Here is a 22,732-nt window from a genome sequence, read left to right as displayed (position 1 = left end):
GATCTTTTGCCCTCAGTCTCCATGTCCCCCATTTAGACTGTGTGAGCCCACTGTTGGGCAGGGAATGTCTCTATCTGTTGCTGAATTGTCCATTCCAAGCGCTTAGTACACTGCTTTGCACATAGTAAGCGCTCAATAAATACGATTGAATGAATGAATGTAGCTTGGAACTCCTTTCCACCTTCACGTACGACAGATCGCCACTGTCCTCACCTTCAAGCCTTATTAGAATAACATCTCCACCAAGAGGCCTTTCCCTGACTAAGCCCTCATTTCTCCTATTCCCTCTCCCTTCTCTGTCACCTGTGCACTTAGCTCTGTACCCTGAAAGCACTTGATATTCACCTCAACCTCATCCTCACAGCACTTATGTACATATCCCTAATTTATTTTAATGTCTACCTTCCCCTCTCTACTGCTAGCTCCTCGTGTGCAGGAAAAGTGTCTGCCAAATCTGTTGTGCTGTACTCTCCCAAGTACTTAGTACAGTGCAGTGCCCACAGTCGCCATTCGCTAAATACAACTGAAGATCTTTAATTTTACCAAGAACCGCCCCAGGCAGACAAATGCTTGAGAAGCCACAGATCTCCGGGCTTACCTCCACCCCTTCCTCTACCTCCTGCCAAACTAGATGTCGGGCACAAGTGCCAAACTTAAAAGAGAAGATTGGGGGTGGAGGGTGGAGGCTTTGTCCTTCCACCCCACTGTCCCATAGAAAGTTCAGCTAAGTAGGTTCTGCAGTCTAGTCCGGTTGGCATTGAAAGTAATGTCAGGGGGACTCTGGTCAACAGCCGTTAACCAGGAGAACCACTAGAGGAAGCAATCTTATGGGGAAAAGTACTAAATTCAATTCAGTTGTGATTTGCTTTTTGTTGGGTTTTTGTTTTGTTTTGTTTTTTTAAATGGTATTTGTGGCAGGCATTGTACTAAGTGCTGGGGTAGATACAAGTTAATCAGGTTGAAACAGTCCCTGTCTCACAGTCTTCATCTCCGTTTTACAGATGAGGTAACCGAGGCACAGAGGAGTGACGTGACTTGCCCAAGGTCACACAGCAGACAAATGGAGGAGGCAAGATTAGAACCCAGGTCCTTCTGACTCCCAGGTGTGCACACTATCCAGTAGACCATGCGGCTTCTCGGTCAGTCTAATATTTCTGATCTTTCACTTTGCATTAGAATGAAAACAACTTGGGGCCAGTCCTCTTTGAGTTACTGTGTTGGCTTGTTCACTACCATTCTGGTTCACGAATATCGTTTCTGTTACTCGGACGGGCAACTAGATGATAAAATACTGCTTGGGCAGGGATCATATCCATCAACTCCACCAGGCTGTATTCTCCCAAAATGTGGGCTCTCAAAAAACATTTTCGGCCAGATATGATGTAACATATTCTAGATTGTTTTATGAAGATTACAAGTAAGCAACAACATTTAGTAAAAATTATGGAAAAATAAATCAGGGTAGTCAAAGCATCCAACCAAACTCCTCTCTTCAGAGCATTAAATGTAGAAGCCCACTTTTTTTAAAATGCTATTTGTTAAGCACTTACTATGTGGCAGACTTTGTATTAAGCACTGGGGTAGATACAAGGTAAACAGGTTGGACACAGTTCCTGTCCCATATGGGGCTCATAGTCTTAATCCCCCTATTACAGATGAGGTAACTGAGCCACAGAGAAGTTAAGTGACTTGCCCAAGGTTACTCAGCAGACTGGTGGCAGGGCCACGATTAGAAGCCAGATCCTTCGTCTCCTAAGCGGGTACTCTTTCCACTAGGCCACACTGCTACTCGCACCCATACTGCTTCCCTCTCTACTTCTGTATTTGCCCCTCTAGAACGGTCAATCTCTCTGAGTATGGCTGAGGTCTAAAGGAAGAAAGAAAGCCGCGAGAACATGAAAATCCCAAAACATTCCCTTCCTTCTGGCAAATCTGATACAGCCTGTGAAGGTGCAGAGAAGAACCTGGAAAATGTTTACTTCAACAGCTCGAAGGAAAGGGGAATTGGTACTTAAAAAAAAAAAAGTTTCATCCTAAATATTATCTCCACCCTGTGCCTGAACATGAACAAAGTGTAAGTTCCAAAAGATCTAAAAGGAGAGTGTATGCTTTCACAGCCCTCAAGTCAATTTATCTATGCATGTGTTTTACAGGATGTGTCCGCAGAAATTCAACCAGGGACAAGAGCCAAGCCCGGCTCTGGAAGGAAACCTCAGAGGGTAGGTAAGTCCCAAAAGATTCCAAAATTCCCAGGATACCAAGTACTGAACAGGACTATCTGATAACAACACTCCATCCTCATTATAACACCCTCAGACACGAAATAATAATGTTTTTGTCACTAAGACAATGCAGAAGCATTTGATACCGGAAGTAATTTGAGGTAACGACATTGTATGATGAGAGACAACATGGCTCAGCTCTCTGACAGACACGAAAAGAGTCGGTGAAGCTGGATGTCCCAATCCACACAATCCCACCGAGGGGCGGGTTTTGGGTTTCGGGCCTCGGTCACCCCAACTCTAACGTGGGGAGGGGGAAAACACCCTGTCTCGTCAACTAACCGTGGGCAAAAATGAATCAATCTGCAAAGGCAAAGCCCCTTAACGATGTAAAAAGGGCCCCATACCTGTAAAAGGATAATCACGATAAGTGTACTCAGATTCACTGACCTGATTACTGGTCAGTGCTTGTAAAACTAGAATTACTACTTGTCCCAGTTCCGGACAAGCCACATCGTTAGACAGCAGCGTGATAGATCATCTTGGTGGGGTGGCTTAAGCCATGTACAGGTTTCAGAGTAATAGAACCAGGATGGTTCCTAAGTTTGCCGTGTCATCATTTACTTTCACACCATTTAATTCTGACTTAAGGAAGTTTGACACAGAGACCCATTTCATGGGGGATAGGAAAAAGAAAATGAAGATTAGCCCTGTATGTGCAGGATGGCAGAAAAATGGTGAGGGGGCAGAGGTCTGTGGGGCCACTGGGGCATTCAGAGAGGGGAACTGAGGCCACTTGGCCCAATTTGAGCGGAAATTTCACCTAGAAATGGGGTGAAATGAAAAGCGGGCTTCTCTGATGGGCAGAAATATAATACGGATTATTTTTATAGTGTTCTGTCCGACTTGCCTGTCTCAGATTCTAACTGCTAGATACTATTTTTAAAATCACTTAACACTATGTATTTCCAGTAGCCATCAAGGCACAGACTGTCATCCGTGACATGGAAGATTGTCAGCACATTCGATATATACACTAATGATCTCAGGCAAAGATGCCCATCCTCTTATCAGCGCACTTCTCATCTCACAAAAGATTCTTTTTTTAAAAAAACAGGGACATGAGAAGACTCATTTGAAATATAAAAGCTATTATTTATGGACTATCAACCCTAGTACTGATTAATTTTGGATGGCCTTTCCCTCTGAATCTGGACTTTTTAAACACAATTGAAACCTGTCAGCTACTGTGGCAGTTACTTCTCCCCAAGTCAGTTGGGTTTGCTCTGGCACTGTCAAATAATGGTCGCTACTGTCATTATTATTTTTTTTTTTTACAGCACAGCTGACAGCAAGTTTTGGCAATAACTTTCATCTTACCCAAACGAGTCACCAAATCAGCAAAACAAATCACTGTAACCTTATGGAAAAGCTGGATCCTTTTCCAAGGCCACAATAAGTTGGAATATTTCATATGTTTGATCTTTTTTTTCGACTGACAAGAATGATTTGTGCATGGACAGTCCCTCATTCTTGAAACCATTGGAATTCATCATCCAACCACTTTTCCTTCCCCTACATTTAAGTTCCAAATGACTGTTAGCGCAGTGATTTCTACGACGTAAGGTTTTCCGTGAAATAACTCTGTTTTCATATTCAACTACTGAACTTGATGTTATCGACGGTTCTTAAAAATGACAATGACATTTCCGAAAGTCATTTTACGCAAATCCTTCAAAAATACAATTAGTAAATTAAAATGGCATCATTATTGTGGGCCATAGTCCCATACTACAAACAGATTCTGGTGGCTGAGAAACAAGAGAAATCGTTCATTTTTTTCTTTCAGTCACAAATCAAATCCCGAGGAGTTGCGGAGTCCTAGGGAGCCCAGAGATTATCAGGGTCCTCACTGGTTCTGTTCCTTTTGGCCATCAAAAATCCCCTGATTTTCTCTTTCGCTCTGATATAGAAGGAAAATAGCTATTTTCCCATCTCACATCCAAATGGGTAACCTGGATCCTGTAAATAGAGACTACGTAGAGGATGCAACAGACATCTCTGAAGTACGAGCCAAAATATTTAACCTATAACCCTTTGGAAAAGAAACCATCAACATAAGTGGGCTAGCCAAAAACATGGAATCGCCACAGGCTAATAAAGAAAAAAAAAATCCTTACCAAGCACATAACTTTACTGCTGTTGGGCGAGAAGAATTGGATTGTTTCAAAAGCACAGCTTAAGTCTGCTCCAACGATCAAGTCTGGTCTATGCACTATTTACTTAAAATAAGCAGGTAAACTGCCATTCTTACTGGGCACAAGAAGAAATGAAATCAAATTCACAGCTTAAGGAGCCAATCAAAAATAATGCTGCACTGACATTAAGCAGGACACACTGAAATCCAAGAAGTGGCAGGTGAGCCTGTTAGCCGGCCAGCCTCTGATGAACAACTAATATTTGTCCAAATTCTGCCTTCCTTACTGAAACCACCAGCTGAACATTTCTCCACCATAACTTTGGTCTAAAATTACCTTTACCTTCAGAAAGGCAACCCAAAATTAATAGGAGGGGTAAACGAGAAACATAACTATTCGGATGCAAAAGGAACATCTAACATGTAAAGGAGGTTTTTGCCAGCAGTGGTACTGGAAATATCGTGCAAGATCTGCACACAAGACGGCTGATCAAAAACTAAAATCAAAGGCAACAAATGCAAAGAGTTCAACAGTGAGAAATGGGTGCTAACTTGCAACACTAATTCATAAATCAGACCACTTTGGGGGCTTCCAGATTTTTTTTAATTGTTCTTGTAAGCAGGTTTTTCTCCAAACCCTCCCTCATTAACACAAGAAGGGGGGCGTTGTGGGGAGGGAGGCAGGCAGTAAAACTTTCTAAAACACAATAACCTAAATCATTCCAAGATCTCAAACAATAGGACTGGAAATATTCAAATCCTCTGAACTTCAATAAACTATCATAAAAATACAGCCCAGAGCATTCTGTATACTCCTGCATCATTTATACACATATATAATTAGGATCTTCCCAACTCCTCCCAAATTTACAGGCTCATAAAATCCCAAGTTTTACTTGAAATAGGAAAGCTTTAAATGAAAGGCATGCCTTCTGGGCCAGGGGAGACTGGAAAATAAATTAGCATTTCATTCAGCAACATACTTTTTAAAAGTTAACTTTTTCTGCCCAATTATTAGGAAAATATGAAAGCACATCTTTGCTCCATAGTTCGGCACAAACCTATGACTTTTAAGATAAATGAGAGAACCCATGCGATTATATCCTGGAAACATATGCAAAACAAAGCATTTCAAATTACTCTGGAGCAAAGGAACAGAGCTCGTTGGCTGATAACCACAGTGATAAAACACTACAGTAAGGAGAAAAACAAGCTATGATCTTAATAAAAGCAAGACATGTCATGGGTTGGAACTGAGTGTGTGCAAACTTCTCCTTTACATAATCTAATACAAAGCTTACTGCATCTGTGTGCGAATGGCCCATCATGAAAAACAAGAAATAAACCTTACTCTGAGTGCTAGCCCAAAAGATTCCTCTTCATTTGCTCAGTTTCTCCCTCGACAGTCTAAAACAAAACCCTTTCACTTTGTTAGAGAAATGAATGTTGCGTGAGCGCCATCAATTTTCAATCATCATTGTCCATTTTCAGGGCTTTCAAGGGGAAAACACTCCCAAGTAAAAACCCAGCGTGCCAGTCAGGCAACAGGCTAATTCCTTCCTTCAAGAGTAGAAAAAAAACATCGTTGGGAAAGCTACTGAAACAGACTTTCCATTTCCAACTGGGAAAAACGTTTTGGAAATAAGGAGTACCCCACCCTCCCACCCTCTTTTCTAGAAAAATAGTATCTAACATTCAAAATTTGACCAACAAAAATCAATTTCTGGGAAATCCCAGCAATTTCTTACCTGGTACAGGTAAGCACCAGCTCGCAAATGGCACCTGGGGATAATTCAGACTCGTAAGCAGGCTCATTGTTTACCATAAGATACTAATGTGAACAGGACTATATCTGTGCATTCTCTTCTTTCGTTAGAAAAACCTACTGCAGTAACTGCACCATAATGGGCGAAAGGACCCCACAGGGCTAGCACATCCGAATCTGCCACTGGAGCAACGGTTTAAAAAAAAAAAACCCTTAAAAAAAAAACGTGAAAGAGACTTACTGCTTGTCATGTGACTTGGTGAGGTATGCTGTCCATTGGGTGTGCTTGAGGTGAGGTCAATGGCCATGTTGGAGTGCTCCCTTTCTGGGGAAAGCTCATTGTCACCTGCTTGCACAAAATTAAAAGACTTTTTTTAGCTTAACCAAAAGACACTGAAAATTTCACGTCACCGACTTGTGAGTACGTGCATGTAAGGGAGCACAGAGAGACCCACGCCCTTCCAACGTGGATTCGTCCAGACAAGCACCGACTTCCCAGAGTCCGGTCCGATACATTATTTAGAGAAAAACGTAATAAAATGACCAGATTGATCATCGTCGCAGTGAACTTTTAATTTTACATTTTCTGGGTTCCCCTGTGCCACTGTTCCAAAGAGGAGCTGGGAAGGGGAGGTAGGCAGTCACTATCGACTTCAGGAGTCTTTGGACTTGAAGTGTCAGAAAAACTCTTACGGCTAAAGATAAGAGTAAATACTGTGTCCCCACAATCTTCCTAGAAGATACACACGTAATTCGACTCTCATACAGTTACCTCCAAAGGAAACTGTAAAAGAAAATGCCGGGAACTCCAAGGTAGGTTTTTGCCAAACTACAGATCTTCCTTCCTGTCCCCAAAGAACAATTACGATTTAAACCAAGTATTCCGGATACCAGACATTTAATTTGTCCTTGAGAACGTTTCAGCGTTGTCCCCTTTCTGATCTTCTTAAATAAGAGATCAAGCATGAACAGGATTTGGAGAGCCCTGGATGGTTAGAGATAACTGCAGTTCGGGAACTCAGTATAGTAGAGGGAGAGGAAAGGTGATTATGATTAGGGAATTAACAAATTAATGAAAATGAGTACTTACATGTTATGTAGCCATCAATTGCCTCTGTTTCCATAGTCAAAGTGCAGTGCTGCAAAAGACAGGGGATAACCCTCAAAACAATGATCCCTTTCAGAATTTGCCATTAAACGCTTAACTTGGTTAAAGCCCTAAGCAGTCACTTCTCCGGCAACTTGTGCCTAAGAACATACTACCGTGTACTATATGTGCTCATTTGCAAGTCACTGAAGTCTTTCTGCACATGATCTGATTCGTGCTGGAGATAGGTTAGGGAAGAGAAGTGTGCATCCGGATGAGTTGCAGCAAAACAGGAATGCTGTTTTTAATCAGAATTGGCCTGCTTCAAGGAACTTTGGGGGGAGGGGGGCGGGGGCCAACCGCACTTCAGTCGTGTCAAAGTCTTACTTATCAGGGATGTAATGTTTGGGGGTTTATTAATCGCCTATTAGTTTTCCATCACACAGCACTTTGAGGATTTCCAGAATATAAGGATCGCTCTATTCCCAACGGCTGCCAGTTGGTTCATCGTGTTCTAATCAGGGGGTCAGAGGGGGCTGGGGAAGGGAGAAAGGGGGAAGAGGAGAAAGATAAAAAAACAGGAAAAAAAAAAGGCACAACTTTGAATTTTCCAGTTCGCCTCGGATCTCTGCTGCCGTTTTCCAACTCTCTGGCTTGTCCTGACATTTCAGCCTGCCCCAAGATCTTTGCAAACACCTGTTCATTGTAATCTAACTTTCCTGCCAGATCACGGATGCTACGCCAAGCCTAATAGATCTCGATTTGGTAAATTCACCAACACCCCCTTCCGCCCCCTCCCACCCCCCCCTCCCAAAGTCTGTTTTTATACACAAATCAAAATCTGCTTTTCCAGGAAAACTGGTTCAAGTGGACCCCCCTAACTTTTTCCATATATACAAATAGGATATACATACATTTGTATATGTATACCTATAAACCAACAACCACAACAACAAAAGATGCACAACAAGAACTGGACTCTTTGAAGGGAAACGTTTAAGGCATTGACATGACCATAGAAGGATCGTACTCTTTTTTTTTTTTTTCCCCCGCTTTGGTCATAGTCCTTTTTGCCTTTAGTTTCAAAAGTCTAACTGCAGCAACAGCTAAATTATTCACCATGAGCCATTTCTGTATCGATCGCCAAGTATATTTAGCCCAGGCTCCTGGAATTTCTCCATTACTTACTGGAAAACGGGCAGCTTCACTTCTTGTCTCCAAAACCACTTCCCTTCTCCCTCCCAGCTCTCCCTCCTCTGTCTCCCCCTCCCCCCAGCTAGCCCCCTTTAAAAAAAAAAAGAAAGAAAAAGAAACTTTTCTTTCTCTTGCTTTTATGGTATAAGCAGATCAGATTCCCAACTCAGCCAGTCCATAACACTTACATTTCAACCTGCTGGGCTGCTATCAAACTTTCAAATTACTGATTACATTCGGCTTTCGGGGAAGGTGAGCGCTAAAGTTTTTGTTGTTGCTGCTGTTGTTTTTTGGTTGGTTGGTTTGCTTTTTTTCCTTCTTTAAAAAAAAGGGGGGGGCTGGGGCAAGCGGTTTCCTCGGCTCTTTTCTAAGTGAATCTTTTTCAAACGCACATCTCCCACCCCCCTGTTAAAAAGCCAAGGGGAAGCAGAGGAAACAGCCAGAGGCTTCTCCGACCGATGAACCAGTTCTCCGGGAAGGAGAGAAAAGAAAGAGGAACGGAGAGCAGATACAAAAGAAATTGTCCTTTGATTAAAAAAAAAAAATCATCACCATGTCCAGCTCTGTCTGGAGATCTCAGCTTCTTCTAAGCCCTCTAGGAAGAGATGACCATGCCGGGCTGAAGGTAAAAGGGCAAAAGGGAGAGAGAGAAGGGGGTGGGGAGGAGAGAGAGAGAGAGAGAAAGTTTGGGGGGCTTTTGTTGTTGTTGTTCTGTCTCCCTGATCCTGCAGAGTTCAAGGCTTTACAGGTGGGAAGCCCAGTCCGGGCCCAGGATAAACAAAACCAAGGGCCCGCAGACACACTCACACACACACACACACAGAGACAGAGAAAAGAAGCTGCTCCCACCTCCTCCTCCTCCTCCTCCCCCTTCTCTCCCCACCCCCCCTTGGGGATGGGCGAGTAGGAAAAGTCACTCCGGAATGGCCCCACGTACTTTCAGGAAAGAGGAGAAAGAGGAGGGAGAGGGGTCAGCCGGTGCTCCGGCAATGCGATTAACAAGGAGGGGGAAAGGAAAAAAAGAGAGAGAGAGAGAGAGAGAGAGAGAGAGAGAAAACTTGATCCACCGGTTCCTTAAGAATCGACCAAATGCGAAGACGAGAAAACTGAAAGAAAGAAGGGGAAAGAGGCGGAGGGGGAGGAGGGATGAGGAGGAGGAGGAACAGGCAGGAAAAACCCAGCGAGAAGCCTAGGCCAACTACAGAAGATTGTTTTTAGCCCCTGGCGATTTTTTTTTTAAACCCCAAACTTCATTCCATCCCTCTCTCGCCCGTACTGGAACCTGTCAGAGTGATTTAACTGCTGCCTTTTTCCATGTGTCATGCCGGTTGTGGGGTGTAGAGAGAGATATTTTTTTTTAATAGCTATGATTCCGACGGGATCTGGATATTACCTCGTCTCTAGACAGCTGCGATTTATTCGGGGCTATCCAACCATCTGCAATTCAAGTTAAAACAAAGCAAAACAAACCCACACGCACGCCGACGCGCAGGAGCTCCACGACGGCTGTAAAGGGAATCGATTAGCATCCCAGACGCGGGTGGTGATATTCCCAAGAAGAAGAAAACAGATCTCTCATCTCCACGCCGGCCGAGGGCTCATCTCGCAGCCGATTTCCCCGGGCGCCCTGGGGACCGAGCGTCGCCCCAGTGAGCCCTCCCATCCATCGCGTCCAGAAGAGGAGGCGAGGGAAAAAAGAAATGGGTGACGCTCGGATCCCAGCAACAAGTCATCGGATGCCCGCGGTGCCACATAATGCCACTTAACTTGGCCACCCCTCCGGCTGCCCCCTCCCCGCCCCGGTCGACGGGTCCCGGGGATCCATCTCGGCACGATCAGAGGAGCCGGTCCTTGCCCACGCCAAAGCCCGGCGCAGATTTACCTCAGCGGTGCCTGCAGTGCCACAATCCCATCACCCTTTTGTTTGTGCTTATTGTGAGGGTCTGCTGTGGCTGTCTCTCTGAGACTCATGTGTGTTTGGGCACCGCGGCCGGGAGGGAAGGAGGGAGGGAGGGAGGAGGGAGGGGGGGAAACTAAGGCAGGGGAGCTGCTGCTGGAGCTGCTGCTGCTGCTGCTGCTGGGGCTGGAGCGGCTAAGGGGGATCCCGTGCTGACTTCCTCCATCTTCAGCGAGCAGGGTTAGCCTGGGACAGCTGGTCAAACCCCGAGAAACCGATCCGCCGGAGCCCGCGGCGCACATCGCGCCCGCTCCCCTCCTCCCCCTCCTCCTCCTCCTCCTCCTCCTCCTCCTCCTCCTCCTCTTGCCGCCGCTCCTCCGCCCGGGCGGCCGCCGGCGGGGACGCGCGCGGGCCGGCGGCCGGGGGCGCGCCGGCGGGGCCGCGCCGGCGGGGGCGGGGGCGCGCGGCCGCTCTGCGCGCTCGGCAATCGATTACAGGACAAGTGCTGCTAAGCCTGCTCTGTGGGGGTCACACACACAACACACACACAACACACACACCCCCTCCTCCAACTCGCGTCCTGGCTCTGTGCACTGTGCTAAGCGTCCTCATACTAATGATGATGCTGGTATTTCTTCAGCCCTAGGTGCAGAGCACCGTGCTAATAATAATAATGATGATGGAGGTATTGCTTCAGGCTGACTATGTGCAGAGCACTGTGCTAAGCGTCCTCATACTAATGATGATGGTGGTATTTCTTCAGCCCTAGGTGCAGAACACCGTCCTAATAATAATAATGATGATGGAGGTATTTCTTCAGCGCTATGGGCAGACCACTGTGCTAAGCGTCCTCATAATAATGATGATGGTGGTATTTCTTCAGCACTAGGTGCAGAGCACTGTGCTAAGCGTCCTCATAATAATGATGATGGTGGTATTTCTTCAGCCCTAGGTGCAGAGCACCGTGCTAATAATAATAATGATGATGGAGGTATTTCTTCAGCGCTATATGCAGAGCACTGTGCTAAGCGTCCTCATAATAATGATGATGGTGGTATTTCTTAAACGCTGACTATGTGCAGAGCATCGTGCTAAGCGTCCTCATAATAATAATAATGATGATGGAGGTATTTCTTCAGCGCTATATGCAGAGCACTATGCTAAGCGTCCTCATAATAATGATGGTGGTATTTCTTCAGCACTAGGCGCAGAGCACTGTGCTAAGCGTCCTCATACTAATGATGATGGTGGTATTTCTTAAACGCTGACTATGTGCAGAGCATCGTGCTAAGCGTCCTAACAATAATAATAATGATAATGATGATGGACGTAGTTCTTCAGCGCTATGGGCAGAGTACTGTGCTAAGCGTCCTATTAATAATGATGATGGTGGTATTTCTTAAACGCTATGTGCAGAGCATCGTGCTAAGCGTCCTAATAATAATAATAATGATGGAGGTATTTCTTCAGCGCTGACTAGGTGCAAAGCACTGTGCTAAGCGTCCCAATAATAATAATGATGATGGAGGTATTTCTTCAGCGCTATGTGCAGAACACTGTGCTAAGCGTCCTCATAATAATAATGATGATGATGGAGGTATTTCTTCAGGGCTATGTGCAGAGCACTGTGCTAAGCGTCCTAATAATAATGATGATGGTGGTATTACTTCAGCGCCATGTGCAGAGCACTGTGCTAAGCGTCCTAATAATAATAATGATGATGATGTTGATAGTATTTCTTCAGCGCCATGTGCAGAGCACTGTGCTAAGCGTCCTAATAATAATAATGATGATGATGTTGATAGTATTTCTTAAGCGCTGCAGAGCACTGTGCTAAGCGTCCTAATAATGATGATGATGATGATAGTATTTCTTAAGCGCTGCAGACCACTGTGCTAAGCGCTGGGGTGATACAGGGTCATCAGGTTGTCCCACGTGGGGCTCACAGCCTTCAACCCCATTTTACAAATGAGGCCCAGAGAAGTGAAGTGACTCGCCCACAGTCACACAGCTGCCAAGTGGCAGAAGCGGGATTCGAACCCGTGACCTCTGACTCCCAAGGCCGGGCTCTGTCCACTGAGCTACGCTGCTTCAGCACATAGCTAAACGCTTACTGTGTGCCAAGCGCTGGGATGGGGGGGATACAAGGTGATCAGTTTGGCCCACGTGGGGCTCACAGTCTTCATCCCCATTTTACAGATGAGGGAACTGAGGCCCAGAGAAGGGAAGTGACTTGCCCCCAGTCACACAGCTGACAGGTGGCAGCGCAAGGATTCGAACCCATGACCTCTGTCCACCGAGCCACGCCGCTTCCCTTTCCAAGCCCTTCGCCCAGCGCTCTGCCCCCATTCATTCATTTATTCGATGGTACTGATTGAGCGCTTACTGGGTGCAGAGCACTGGACAAAGCGCTGGGAGTGTACAACTAGAGAAGCAGCTTGGCTCAGTGGAAAGAGCACGGACTCGGGAGTCCGAGGTCATGGGTTCAAATCCCGACTCCGCCGCTTGGCAGCTGTGTGACTTTGGCCCAGTCACTTCCCTTCTCTGTGCCTCACTTTCCTCATCGGTGAAATGAGGATTCATTCAATCGTATTTATTGAGCGCTTACTATGTGCAGAGCACTGTACTAAGCACTGGGAAAGTACAATGGGACGAAGACGGTGAGCCCCACGTGGGACAACCTGAGGATCTTGTATCTCCGCCGCCCCCAGCGCTTAGAACAGTGTTTGGCACATAGTAAGCGCTTCACAAATACCAGCATTATTATTATTAAGAGAAGCAGCGTGGCTCAGTGGAAAGAGCCCGGGCTTGGGAGTCAGAGGTCATGGGTTCGAATCCTGCCTCTGCCGCTTGTCAGCTGTGTTACTTTGGGCAAGTCACTTCACTTCTCTGCCCCTCAGTTCCCTCATCTGGAAAATGGGGATGAAGACTGTGAGCCCCCCGCGGGACAACCTGATCACCTTGCTTAGAACAGCGCTTGGCACATAGTAAACGCTTAACAAATACCATTTAAGGGAATCAGCGTGGCTCAGTGGCAAGAGCCCGGGCTTGGGAGTCAGAGGTCATGGGTTCGAATCCCAGCTCTGCCACTTAGCTGTGTGACTGTGGGCAAGTCGCTTAACTTCTCTGTGCCTAAGTTACCTCATCTGTAAAATGGGGATGAAGACGATAAGCCTCATGTGGGACAAACTGACTACCCTGTATCTACCCCAGCGCTTAGAACAGTGCTCTGCACATAGTAAGCGCTTAACAAATACCATCATCATTATTATTAAATACGATTGAATGAATGAATACACACACACGTACTCTGCACACCGTAAGCACTCAATAAATATGAATGAATACACACACATGCATACTTTCCAGGGACCTCAAGATCGCTCCGCCTCCGGGTCCGCAGGCACCTTCCCTCCCGCTCCCCCCCCCTCCCCCCAAAAAAGGTCCAAACCACAAATACATGCACATACGCGTAGTGCTACTTTCCTGATCTTTTACACATACACGCGTGCATTCACAAACACAAACACACAATTTTCAGGGGGCTCAAGATTCCTTGTCCATCTCTAGAGTGCCGGGTGTCTTTCACCTGGAACTCTGCGGGTACCCCACCCCACAAACTTCCTAAAAGCAAATGCACGCACATGCACATATACACCTGCTTTTCCTGATCTATCTCACAAACACACACGCACACACACATATACACGCACCCACACACATACACGCACAAACACACACATGCATGCACACAGTATCCAGGGATCTCAGGATTCCTCCTTCATTCCTACAGCTTTCAACTAAGACTCTGAGTCTCCCACCCCCTCACTCCCAAAACACAAATGCACACGCACACACACAGATGTACATTCAGATACACCCCATTCCAGAAAAGAGAGGTCTGAAGGATTGTATGGCTTTTCTGTCTGGCACTAAGTTCCTTTTGAATTCAGAATTATGATTCGTTATTCAAAGAAGGGAAAACCTTTCACCATTGCAATTGAAAACCCTATTTTAGGATCAAAAGTTTAAAATATGAACACCAAGGGTCATTTGGAGAAAAAATACTTATTTCAAATAAAAATAACAAAGAAAAAGCTGGCTTCTGAAACCCACGGAGAAACCTCAACGTGACCATTTATAGTGATCAACAGAAAAAGGTGAATTTGTCCCAGAAGAAATTGTCTTTGAAAGTCTATGCATTACACAGATGAAAATATGAAGTTCTTGTTTTAATTTCATCAGGGAGCAACAGGAAGCCCACTCCCCCGCTCCAAAAAAAAAAAAAAAAAAAAGAAAGCACACGCAGAAGAGGACTGTGAAAACATCCCTAACTCACTGTAAACCTACCTCTTCCTAGGAAGCAGAGAAAAGATCTGTTCTTTGATGCGGGCTGGGGAATATAGAAAGAATAAAATTGCACTTCCTTCAAGCACACAGCCTTTTTTCATATTTGAAGATGAGGCGGTTAATGGGGAGATCCTATCCGTGTATGGGTGTGTACCTGAACGTAGTAGCACGTAGTCCTTATATAATGGATTGGATCTCACCCTCAGTCCTGTCATCTTGAAGTAGGAAGGACAGATCCACATACTGTTTACTTAAGAGGCGTAGGGACAATAGAGGAGCCAAACAAAAACTAGTAGGTGTAACCTTGGATTCGTAAAACTTGAGCAATGATGAGGATTGCCAAGCAGAACTCCTGGGAAGTTATCTCCCAGAGCGGGGAGAAAGCTTGTGCTGATATACCAAGAGAAAGAGCTGGACATTAACTCTGCTTCCAGAGTTTCTAGAAACAGTCCGGCTTCACTTCCCACGGGAGGAATAGAAGTGTTCTACTGAAGCAGAACGGTGCAAACGACAATGTGGTAGAATGAACTGTATTTCCCCTGGGGGTTAAAATTCTATTCTTCTTGCCCTTTCTGGAGTTTCCAAGGATTGGGTTTACATTTGATAAAAGGAAAACCATTTCCTGATTGTCTTGTCTATCCTAGCACTTAGAACAGCGTTTGGCACATGGTAAGCTCTTAACAAATACCACCCCCCACCCCCCAAAAAAGTCCTAAATGTTTGTTTATGTTCCAGAAATTCTTGTAAAGCGTGACATTTTCCAAATTCACTTGGAAGGCCTTTTCTTTGGAATTGTAAATTGTGTTTTGTTCAGGAGTATCAGCCTTGGGTTTTTATTATTATTATTTTGAAGGTAAGTAAAGGGTGAATACTGAGTTAACTTAGTCAGGAGAAAGCAAGTCATTTGAGTTTAAAATTTCAACTACTTCAAGCCAAGTGGAGTATCCAGACCACCTACAGCATGCTCTTAATGAATTTTAAATGCAATGACTTTAAGAAAAAAAAATGTGCTGCCGTGAGCAGTGCCGTAATCAAACCGATTTTAACACCCGATTGCCATGGCACCTAACCATGAAAAGTCATCACAGAATTAGGAGGGTGAAAGGGATTCCCCAGTAGTCATTAAATTCAATCTTGTTACCCACCAGAACTATACCTAAACCACCTCAGAAAATCAATTGTCGCCTCTATACTTCAAAATTTCCCAAAGAGAAGATTCTACCATTCCCTTTGGTGTTGCTTTCTGGAATCTCACAATCCGTATAATCAGAAAATTCTCCCTCACATCATGCCTAAATCTGTTCTACTGCAATTTAAGCCCCCTCTTGCCTTTTCTGTTTTTAATTAAACACACTCAACGTGTCAAGAGGGCCCAACATTTAGTTAGAACCAGGCAAGACAGGAGGAAAGGGAACTAAGTTCACTTTTCTTGGGTGGTAAGATAAAATGTAACCCCGGTGCCTCCAAAATTCATCCTCGTATTTTTTTTTTTCCTTTCCAGATGGGTCTGAAGCCTGGAATTTGGGAGGCTTAATGCTGGACATTGGCTCCCTGTCAAAGCCTGCCCGTTTTCTGGCTTTCGGTCAAGGGCGGTTGGATCATTGGAGAGAAAGAAGATGAGGCTCACTTCCCCCCTCTGCTGGTTGAGCACACGATCTCGGCCGCACTCTCAGGTGCTGGGAGTCTTGCAACTGAGGATTCCCCATGATCTTGGAGCCAAATCCCTAGAAAAGCAGATCAATAAATCAATCAGTGGTATCTACTGAGGGCTTACTGTGTGCAGAACACTGGATGAATCATTCAGTTCTCGTCTCCCCACTCCTCAAGACCTCCAACGGTTGCCCATCCACCTCCCCGTCGAACAGATCGATCGATGCATCAACTGTATTTGGTGAGCACTTACTGTGTGCAGATCACCGTACTAAGTGCTTGGGAGAGGACAGTTTAATACATTTGATAAACGTGTTTCCTGCCCACAAGGAGCTTACGGTCTAGAAGATGAGACAGACATTATGATAAATAATGCTTGGCAGCTGTGTGACTGTGGGCAAGTCACTTCACTTCTCTGGGCCTCAGTTACCTCATCTGTAAAATGGGGATTAACTGTGAGCCTCAAGTGGGACAACCCGAATACCATACCCTGTATCTACCCCAGCGCTTAGAACAGTGCTCTGCACATAGTAAGAGCATAACAAATACCAACATTATTATTATTATTATAAATTACAACTGTGTAGATGACTGTGGGGGGATTGAGGGTAGTGTGAATAAGGGTATAAATCTAAGTGCAAGAGAGATACAGAAGCAAAATGAAATAGAGTAAATGAGAGCTAGATCAAGGAAAGTCTCTTGGAGGAGATGTGATTTTAATAAGGCTTTGAAGGTGAGGAGAGTGACCGTCTGTTGGATAAGAAAGGGTAGGGCAGGAGGTCGGCAAGGGGTCAGAGAGGTAGGTTGGCATTAAAAGAACTCAATCAACTCGTCCCCTCCTACAGTACCTTCCTGATCACCTACGACAACCTAGCCCACATATTTCACTCCTCTAGGGACAGCTTGCTCACGATATGCCAATCTCATCTTTCTCATCACTGGACCTCTTTCCCATGTCCTCCCTCTTGCCTGAAACTCCCTCTTCACTTTCAAAGCCTTATAAGGTCACACCTCCTCCAAGAATTCTTCCCTGATGAAGCCCTTTTTTCCCCTAACTCTCTCTCGCTTTCGCATCGTCTATTAACTTGGATCTATACCTTTTGAGTACTTGATATACACCCCACCCTCAGCCCCACAGCACTTATTTACATATTCATAGTTTTATTTATTTACATCAATGTCTTTCTCCCTCGGTAGACTCTTAATCCATTGTGTACACGGGACTCTGTTGCATTGCACTCGTCCAAGTGTTTAGTGCAGCATCCTGCACACAGTAAATTGATTGATTGATTGATTGATTAGGAAAATACACTATAACAGAGTTGGTAGACACATTTCCTGCCCTTAAGGAACTTACAGTCCAGAGGAGGTGACAGACATTAAAATAAATTACGGATATGTACAAGCCATACGAGCAGGACACTATCTTTGAAGATGTATTGCTTTTTGACTTTTTCTCATTGAAAAATTGTTATCCCTATTTTTGATGAGGATTTCAGCAGTCCCAATGATTTTTACAACCACGACTCTCTCCATCTTCAAAGTCCTACTAAAATTGTATCTCCTCCTATAGACTTGCCAACTAAACCCTCACTTCTGCTAGTTGCCCTCCCTTCTATTTCTGTACCAATTAATTTATGAATCAGTGAATCAATCACTCAAAAGTACAAATCCCAGGGCAAGGGTGACACAGAAGAGGGTGGAGAAGAGGAAATGAGGTCACAGTCGTGGAAGACCTCTAGGAGGAGATGTGATTTTAATAAGGCTTTGAACATGGGGAGAGAATGAGGCTCATTCGGATATGAAAGGTGAGAGAGTTCCATGCCAGAGGCAGGATGTGGGCGAGGGTTCAGCGGTGAGGTAGACAAGCTCGTGGTACAGTGAGTAGGTTGGCATTAGAAGAGAGAAGGGTGCGGGATGGGTTGTAGTAGGAAATCAGGGAGGTAAGGTAGTTGGGGGCAAAATGACTGAGTGCTCTGAAGCTGGGAATTTCTGTTTGATGTGGAGGTGGATGGGCAGCCACTGGAGGTTTTTGAGGAGTGGGGAAACGTGCACCAAATAGTTTCGTAGAAAAAAGAAATAATAATCACAATATTTCTTAAGTGCATCCTATGTGCTAGGCACTGTAGTAAGCGATGATCCAGGCAGCAGAGTGATGTATGGATTGGAGTGGAGAGAGAGAGAGGAGGCAGGGAGGTCAGCAAGGAAGATGAGGTAGTACTCAAGACAGGATAGGATAAGGGGTGGGATTATCATAGTAGCAGTTTAGACGGAGAGGAAAGGGCAGATTTCAGCAATGTTCTGAAGGTTTAATGACAGGATTTGGTGACAGATTGAATAAATGGGCTGAATGAGTGAGATGAGTCAAAGATAATACCAATATTATGGGCCTATGAGACAGGGAGAATGGTGGTGCTGTCCACAGAGAAGGGAAAGTCAGAGGGAGGGCAGGGTTTCAGTGGGAAGATGAAGAGTTTTATTTTGAAGTGTCAGTGGGACATCCATGTAGAGATGTTCTGTAGGCGGAAGGAAATACAAATCGGAAGAGAAGGTGAAAGATCAGGTCTGGAGGAGTAGATTTGGGAATCATCTGCATAGAGATGGTAGTGGAAGCATGGGAGCGACCTAATTCTCAGTGGGAGTGGGTGTAGGTGGAGAAGAGGAGGGGACCCAGAACTGAGCTTTGAGGTACTCCCACGGTAGAGGATGGGAGGCAGAGGTGGAGCCCACAAAAGAGAGTGGGAATGAGCAGCCAAAGTGAAAAGAGGAGAAACAGGAGATGATAGTGTCAGTGAAGTCAAAGTAGGAAAATGGTTCCAGAAGAAGGGGTTGGTCCACAGTGCAGAAGGCAGCTGAGAGGTTGAGGAGGATTAGGAGGGACTAAAGACTGTTGGATTTGGCAAGAAGGAGATCATTGGTGACTTTTGACATAGTAGTTTTGGTGGAGTGAAGTGGGTGTAAACCAGATTGGCGAGGCCAAGGAGAGAACTGGAAGAGAGGAAGTGGAGGCAGCGGGTGTAGACAACTCACTCAAAGAATCTGGAGGGGAATGGTAGGATGGAGATGGTACAATAGCTGGAATTAACTGAGGTCAAGGCAGGGTTTTCTTTGGATAGAGGAGACATGAACATGTTTGAAAGGTGTGAGTCAGAAGCCACTGTAGAGTGAACAGTTGAAGATGGTGGTCAGGGAGAGAAGAAGAGAGGAGGCAATTGTTTTAATAAGGTGTGAAAGGATGAGGTCAGAAGCATGGGTGGAAGGGGTGGATTCTGAGAGGAGGCAGGAAATGTCCTCTTGAGATCCTGCTAGGAAGGATGGGAGAGCCAAAGAAGGGGCAGGAAGAGGGAGGGGACAGAGAGGAGCTCGGGAGATTTAAGGGAGATCAAGCCCAATCATTTCAATTTTCTCCATAAAGTACGTGGACAGGCCATTAGGGGCAAGGTATGGTCAGAGGAAAAGGGATTTGAGAAGGGAGTCAAATGCCTGAAATAATGGGCACGGGAGTCGATAAGGATGGAGCACTTTGATTAAGCACTTTGATTTCCACCCAACCTAACAGCTCTTAAGTACATATCTATCTATGTTTTATTTTAATGTCTCTCTCCCCTTCTAAACTGTAAGCTCCTTGTAGGCAATGATTGTGTCTACCAATTCTATTAAACTGTACCCTCCAAAACACTTAGTACACTGCTCTGCACACAGTAGGCATGTAATAAATACCATTGATTGATTAATTGTTTGATTTCAAAGCTACATGAAAGGAAGTCAGCAAATATATCCAGTTGTCTTTTCCATTTTTACTGAATTTGTTGATAATAATAATAATGTCAGAGACTTGTTAAGCGCTTATTATCTACCAAGCACTGTTCTAAGCATTGGGATAGGTACGAGTTAATCAGGATGGACACAACCCCTGTCCCACAAAGAGTTCACAATCTTAATCCCCATTTTACAGATGAGGTAACTGAGGCACAGAGAAGCTAAGTGATTTGCCCAAGGTGACAGAGCAGACAAGTGGAGAAGTCAGAATTAGAAACCAGGTCCTCTGACTGCCCTTTCCATACCTTTTTAATAGGAGCGTGTTGCATGTGTGGCATATGTGTGTAACTGACACTCCATTCCACTACTTGCACATATAAAGATTGTCGTTTGTCGTGTTAGCGCATTTGATGCTTGCGACACCTTGCCACCCTTTTTGGAGCTACCTCTTGGATTCCTAATCTCCCCATACCCTCTGCTCAACAACAACTACTATAACCACAGATCTCCTGTGTATGCTCGTGTTTATGAAGGAGTCTGCAAAGGGTTGCGATTTGCATAAGAGGAGTTTGTTTGGTTTATGAGGCTGTCGGGGCATCCCATCAATTCTACCAATCCCAAGGTGAAGGGGTTGAACTATGTTCCAACATGGTGCCAACTCCCAGGCCAATCAAGTGACACAACCGGACAACGACTTGTTATCCACCCCCAGACACGATCCTCCTGGGATGGGTGGTAATGACATCATTCCTCTATTCATTCCTTCAATCGTATTTTGAGCCCTTATCCTGTGCAGAGCACTATACTAAGCACTTGGGAGAGTACAATACAACAATAAACACATTTCCTGCCCACAGCGAGCTTTTTAGTCTAGGGGGAAGACAGATATTAATATAAATAAATAAATTACAGATATGTCCTTAACTGCTGTGGGCCTGAGAAGGCAGTGAGTCAAGGGAGCAAATCAGGGTAACGCTGAAGGGAGAGGGAGAAGAGGAAAGAAGGGCTTCATCAGGGAAGGCCTTTTGGAGGAGATGTGTCTTCAGTAAGGCTTTGAAGGGGAAGAGACTTGGTTTTGGGGGTCATTCCTCCCTCAGACTACAGCCTGCCCAGGGCAGTGGGGGTGAGATTGACATTTTTTTAGATTAAAAGGAAGCAAGCACAAGACTTGTTTGGTCTTCTTTACTCTCCTCACAGAGAAATGGACCTTGAGCAGAACAAACCTCCCCGAGTTCTCTGTGCCCCACCGGGAAGGCCCAACCCGGCTCCTTCCCCTCCCACAGACTTGAGCACAGCTGTGCCAGCAGGGCAGCAACAGCAGCTCTTCCCACCTGCCAAAGACATCAGCTTGGGAAAAGGAGCCAGGACACAGGAGAGAAATATATTTTCCTGCTTCCCACCCTGCAGCCGCCGCTCCGGAGCCTGGGGAAATGAGCCGGGGCAGTGGAAGAAACTGCACGTGGTCAGCCTGGGTTCATTTTTCCAAAATTTCCTGAAAAATCCTCCCTCTTCCCTGGTGCTGCCCCCCACTCTCCAGATCGGGAGACCTAGTAATTCAAACTCGGCAAAGAGCCGGGCTGGAGGTTTAATAAAGTGTAGCTGAGGTCACATCTCCCCCAAGAGACTTTGCCCGATTAAACCCTCTTTTCTCGCCCCGCTCTCCCTTCTGTGTCATCTTTGCACTTGGATCTGTGACCTTTGGACAGTTGATATTTGCCCCATCCCCAAACCAACAGCACTGATGTACATACCTTTAAATCAAACATAATACATTTTTTGTTTATTCATCTTAGTGCCTGTCTCCTGCTGTAGACTGCTAGCTCATTATGGGCAAGTAATGTGTCTGCTAATTCCGTTGTACTCTCCCAAGTGCTTAGTACAGTGCTCTAAACATAGTACGGGCTCAATAAATACCATTGATTGATTGATTGATTGCTTTATTGGATCATCTTGAAGGATTTTGCCTGATTAACATTTCGAAGAGCAAACTCTGCCAACCTGGAGTGGAACCCTCTGAAGTTTACTCTTATGGTTCTACAGTGCCTGAACAAGCACCCACATAAGAAGAGTTCTTAAGCAAAATTTGGTGGCTTTTTCAGTTCAAATTTTCACTTACTAACAGTTGTGCTATAGGTTAAGTGCTAACTATGTACTGAGAACCGAGGTAGATACAAGGTAATCCGGTTGGACTCAGTCTCTGTCCTACAAGGGCTCACAGTCTTAATCCCCATTTTACAGATAAGGTAACTGAGGACAGAGAAGTTAAATGATTTGCCCAAGGTCACACAGCAGACAAGGGGCAGAGCCAGGATTAGAACCCACGTCCTCCGACTCCCAAGTCCTTGCTCTTGCCACTAGGCCACGCTGCTTCCCCAATTACAGGCCAGAGGCAGGACATGGATGAGTGGTTGCCAACAAGATAGATGAGATCAAACAACAGTGACTAGGTTGTCAATCGAGGAGCGAAGTGAGAGGACTGAGTTGTAGTAGAAGGTCATCGAATTAAGGTAGAAGGAGGCAAGGTGATTGAGCTCTTTCCAGCCAATAGTAAACTGTTTCTGTTTGATGAGGAGATGGATGAGCAACCACTGTTGGTTTTTGAGGGGCGGTC

At 45.2% G+C, this 22,732-nt stretch overlaps 1 protein-coding gene across 3 annotated transcripts in view; it reads right to left on the bottom strand.

Annotated features, from left to right (window-relative positions):
- Positions 1 to 10,618, bottom strand: part of IKZF2 (IKAROS family zinc finger 2) — a 217,892-nt gene extending 207,274 nt beyond the window's left edge. The window contains exons 1-4 of one of the 3 annotated variants that reach the window (XM_029069849.2): positions 10,348 to 10,618; positions 9,018 to 9,084; positions 7,275 to 7,323; positions 6,426 to 6,530 (exon numbers count right to left, since the gene is read on the bottom strand). In XM_029069849.2, coding sequence (XP_028925682.1) covers positions 6,426 to 6,530; positions 7,275 to 7,323; positions 9,018 to 9,020 — 157 coding nt within the window. In that variant the 5' untranslated portion in view covers positions 9,021 to 9,084; positions 10,348 to 10,618. The remainder of the gene's footprint in view (positions 1 to 6,425; positions 6,531 to 7,274; positions 7,324 to 9,017; positions 9,085 to 10,347) is intronic. The other 2 variants (XM_029069852.2, XM_029069850.2) reach the window with 2 other exon arrangements.
- Positions 10,619 to 22,732: the final 12,114 nt, after the last annotated feature.

This window comes from Ornithorhynchus anatinus, chromosome 7 (genome assembly GCF_004115215.2).
Source record: "Ornithorhynchus anatinus isolate Pmale09 chromosome 7, mOrnAna1.pri.v4, whole genome shotgun sequence".
NCBI lineage: Eukaryota > Metazoa > Chordata > Mammalia > Monotremata > Ornithorhynchidae > Ornithorhynchus > Ornithorhynchus anatinus.
Note: the sequence above shows the minus strand (reverse complement) of the source record. Positions and strands in the feature narration are given on the sequence as shown.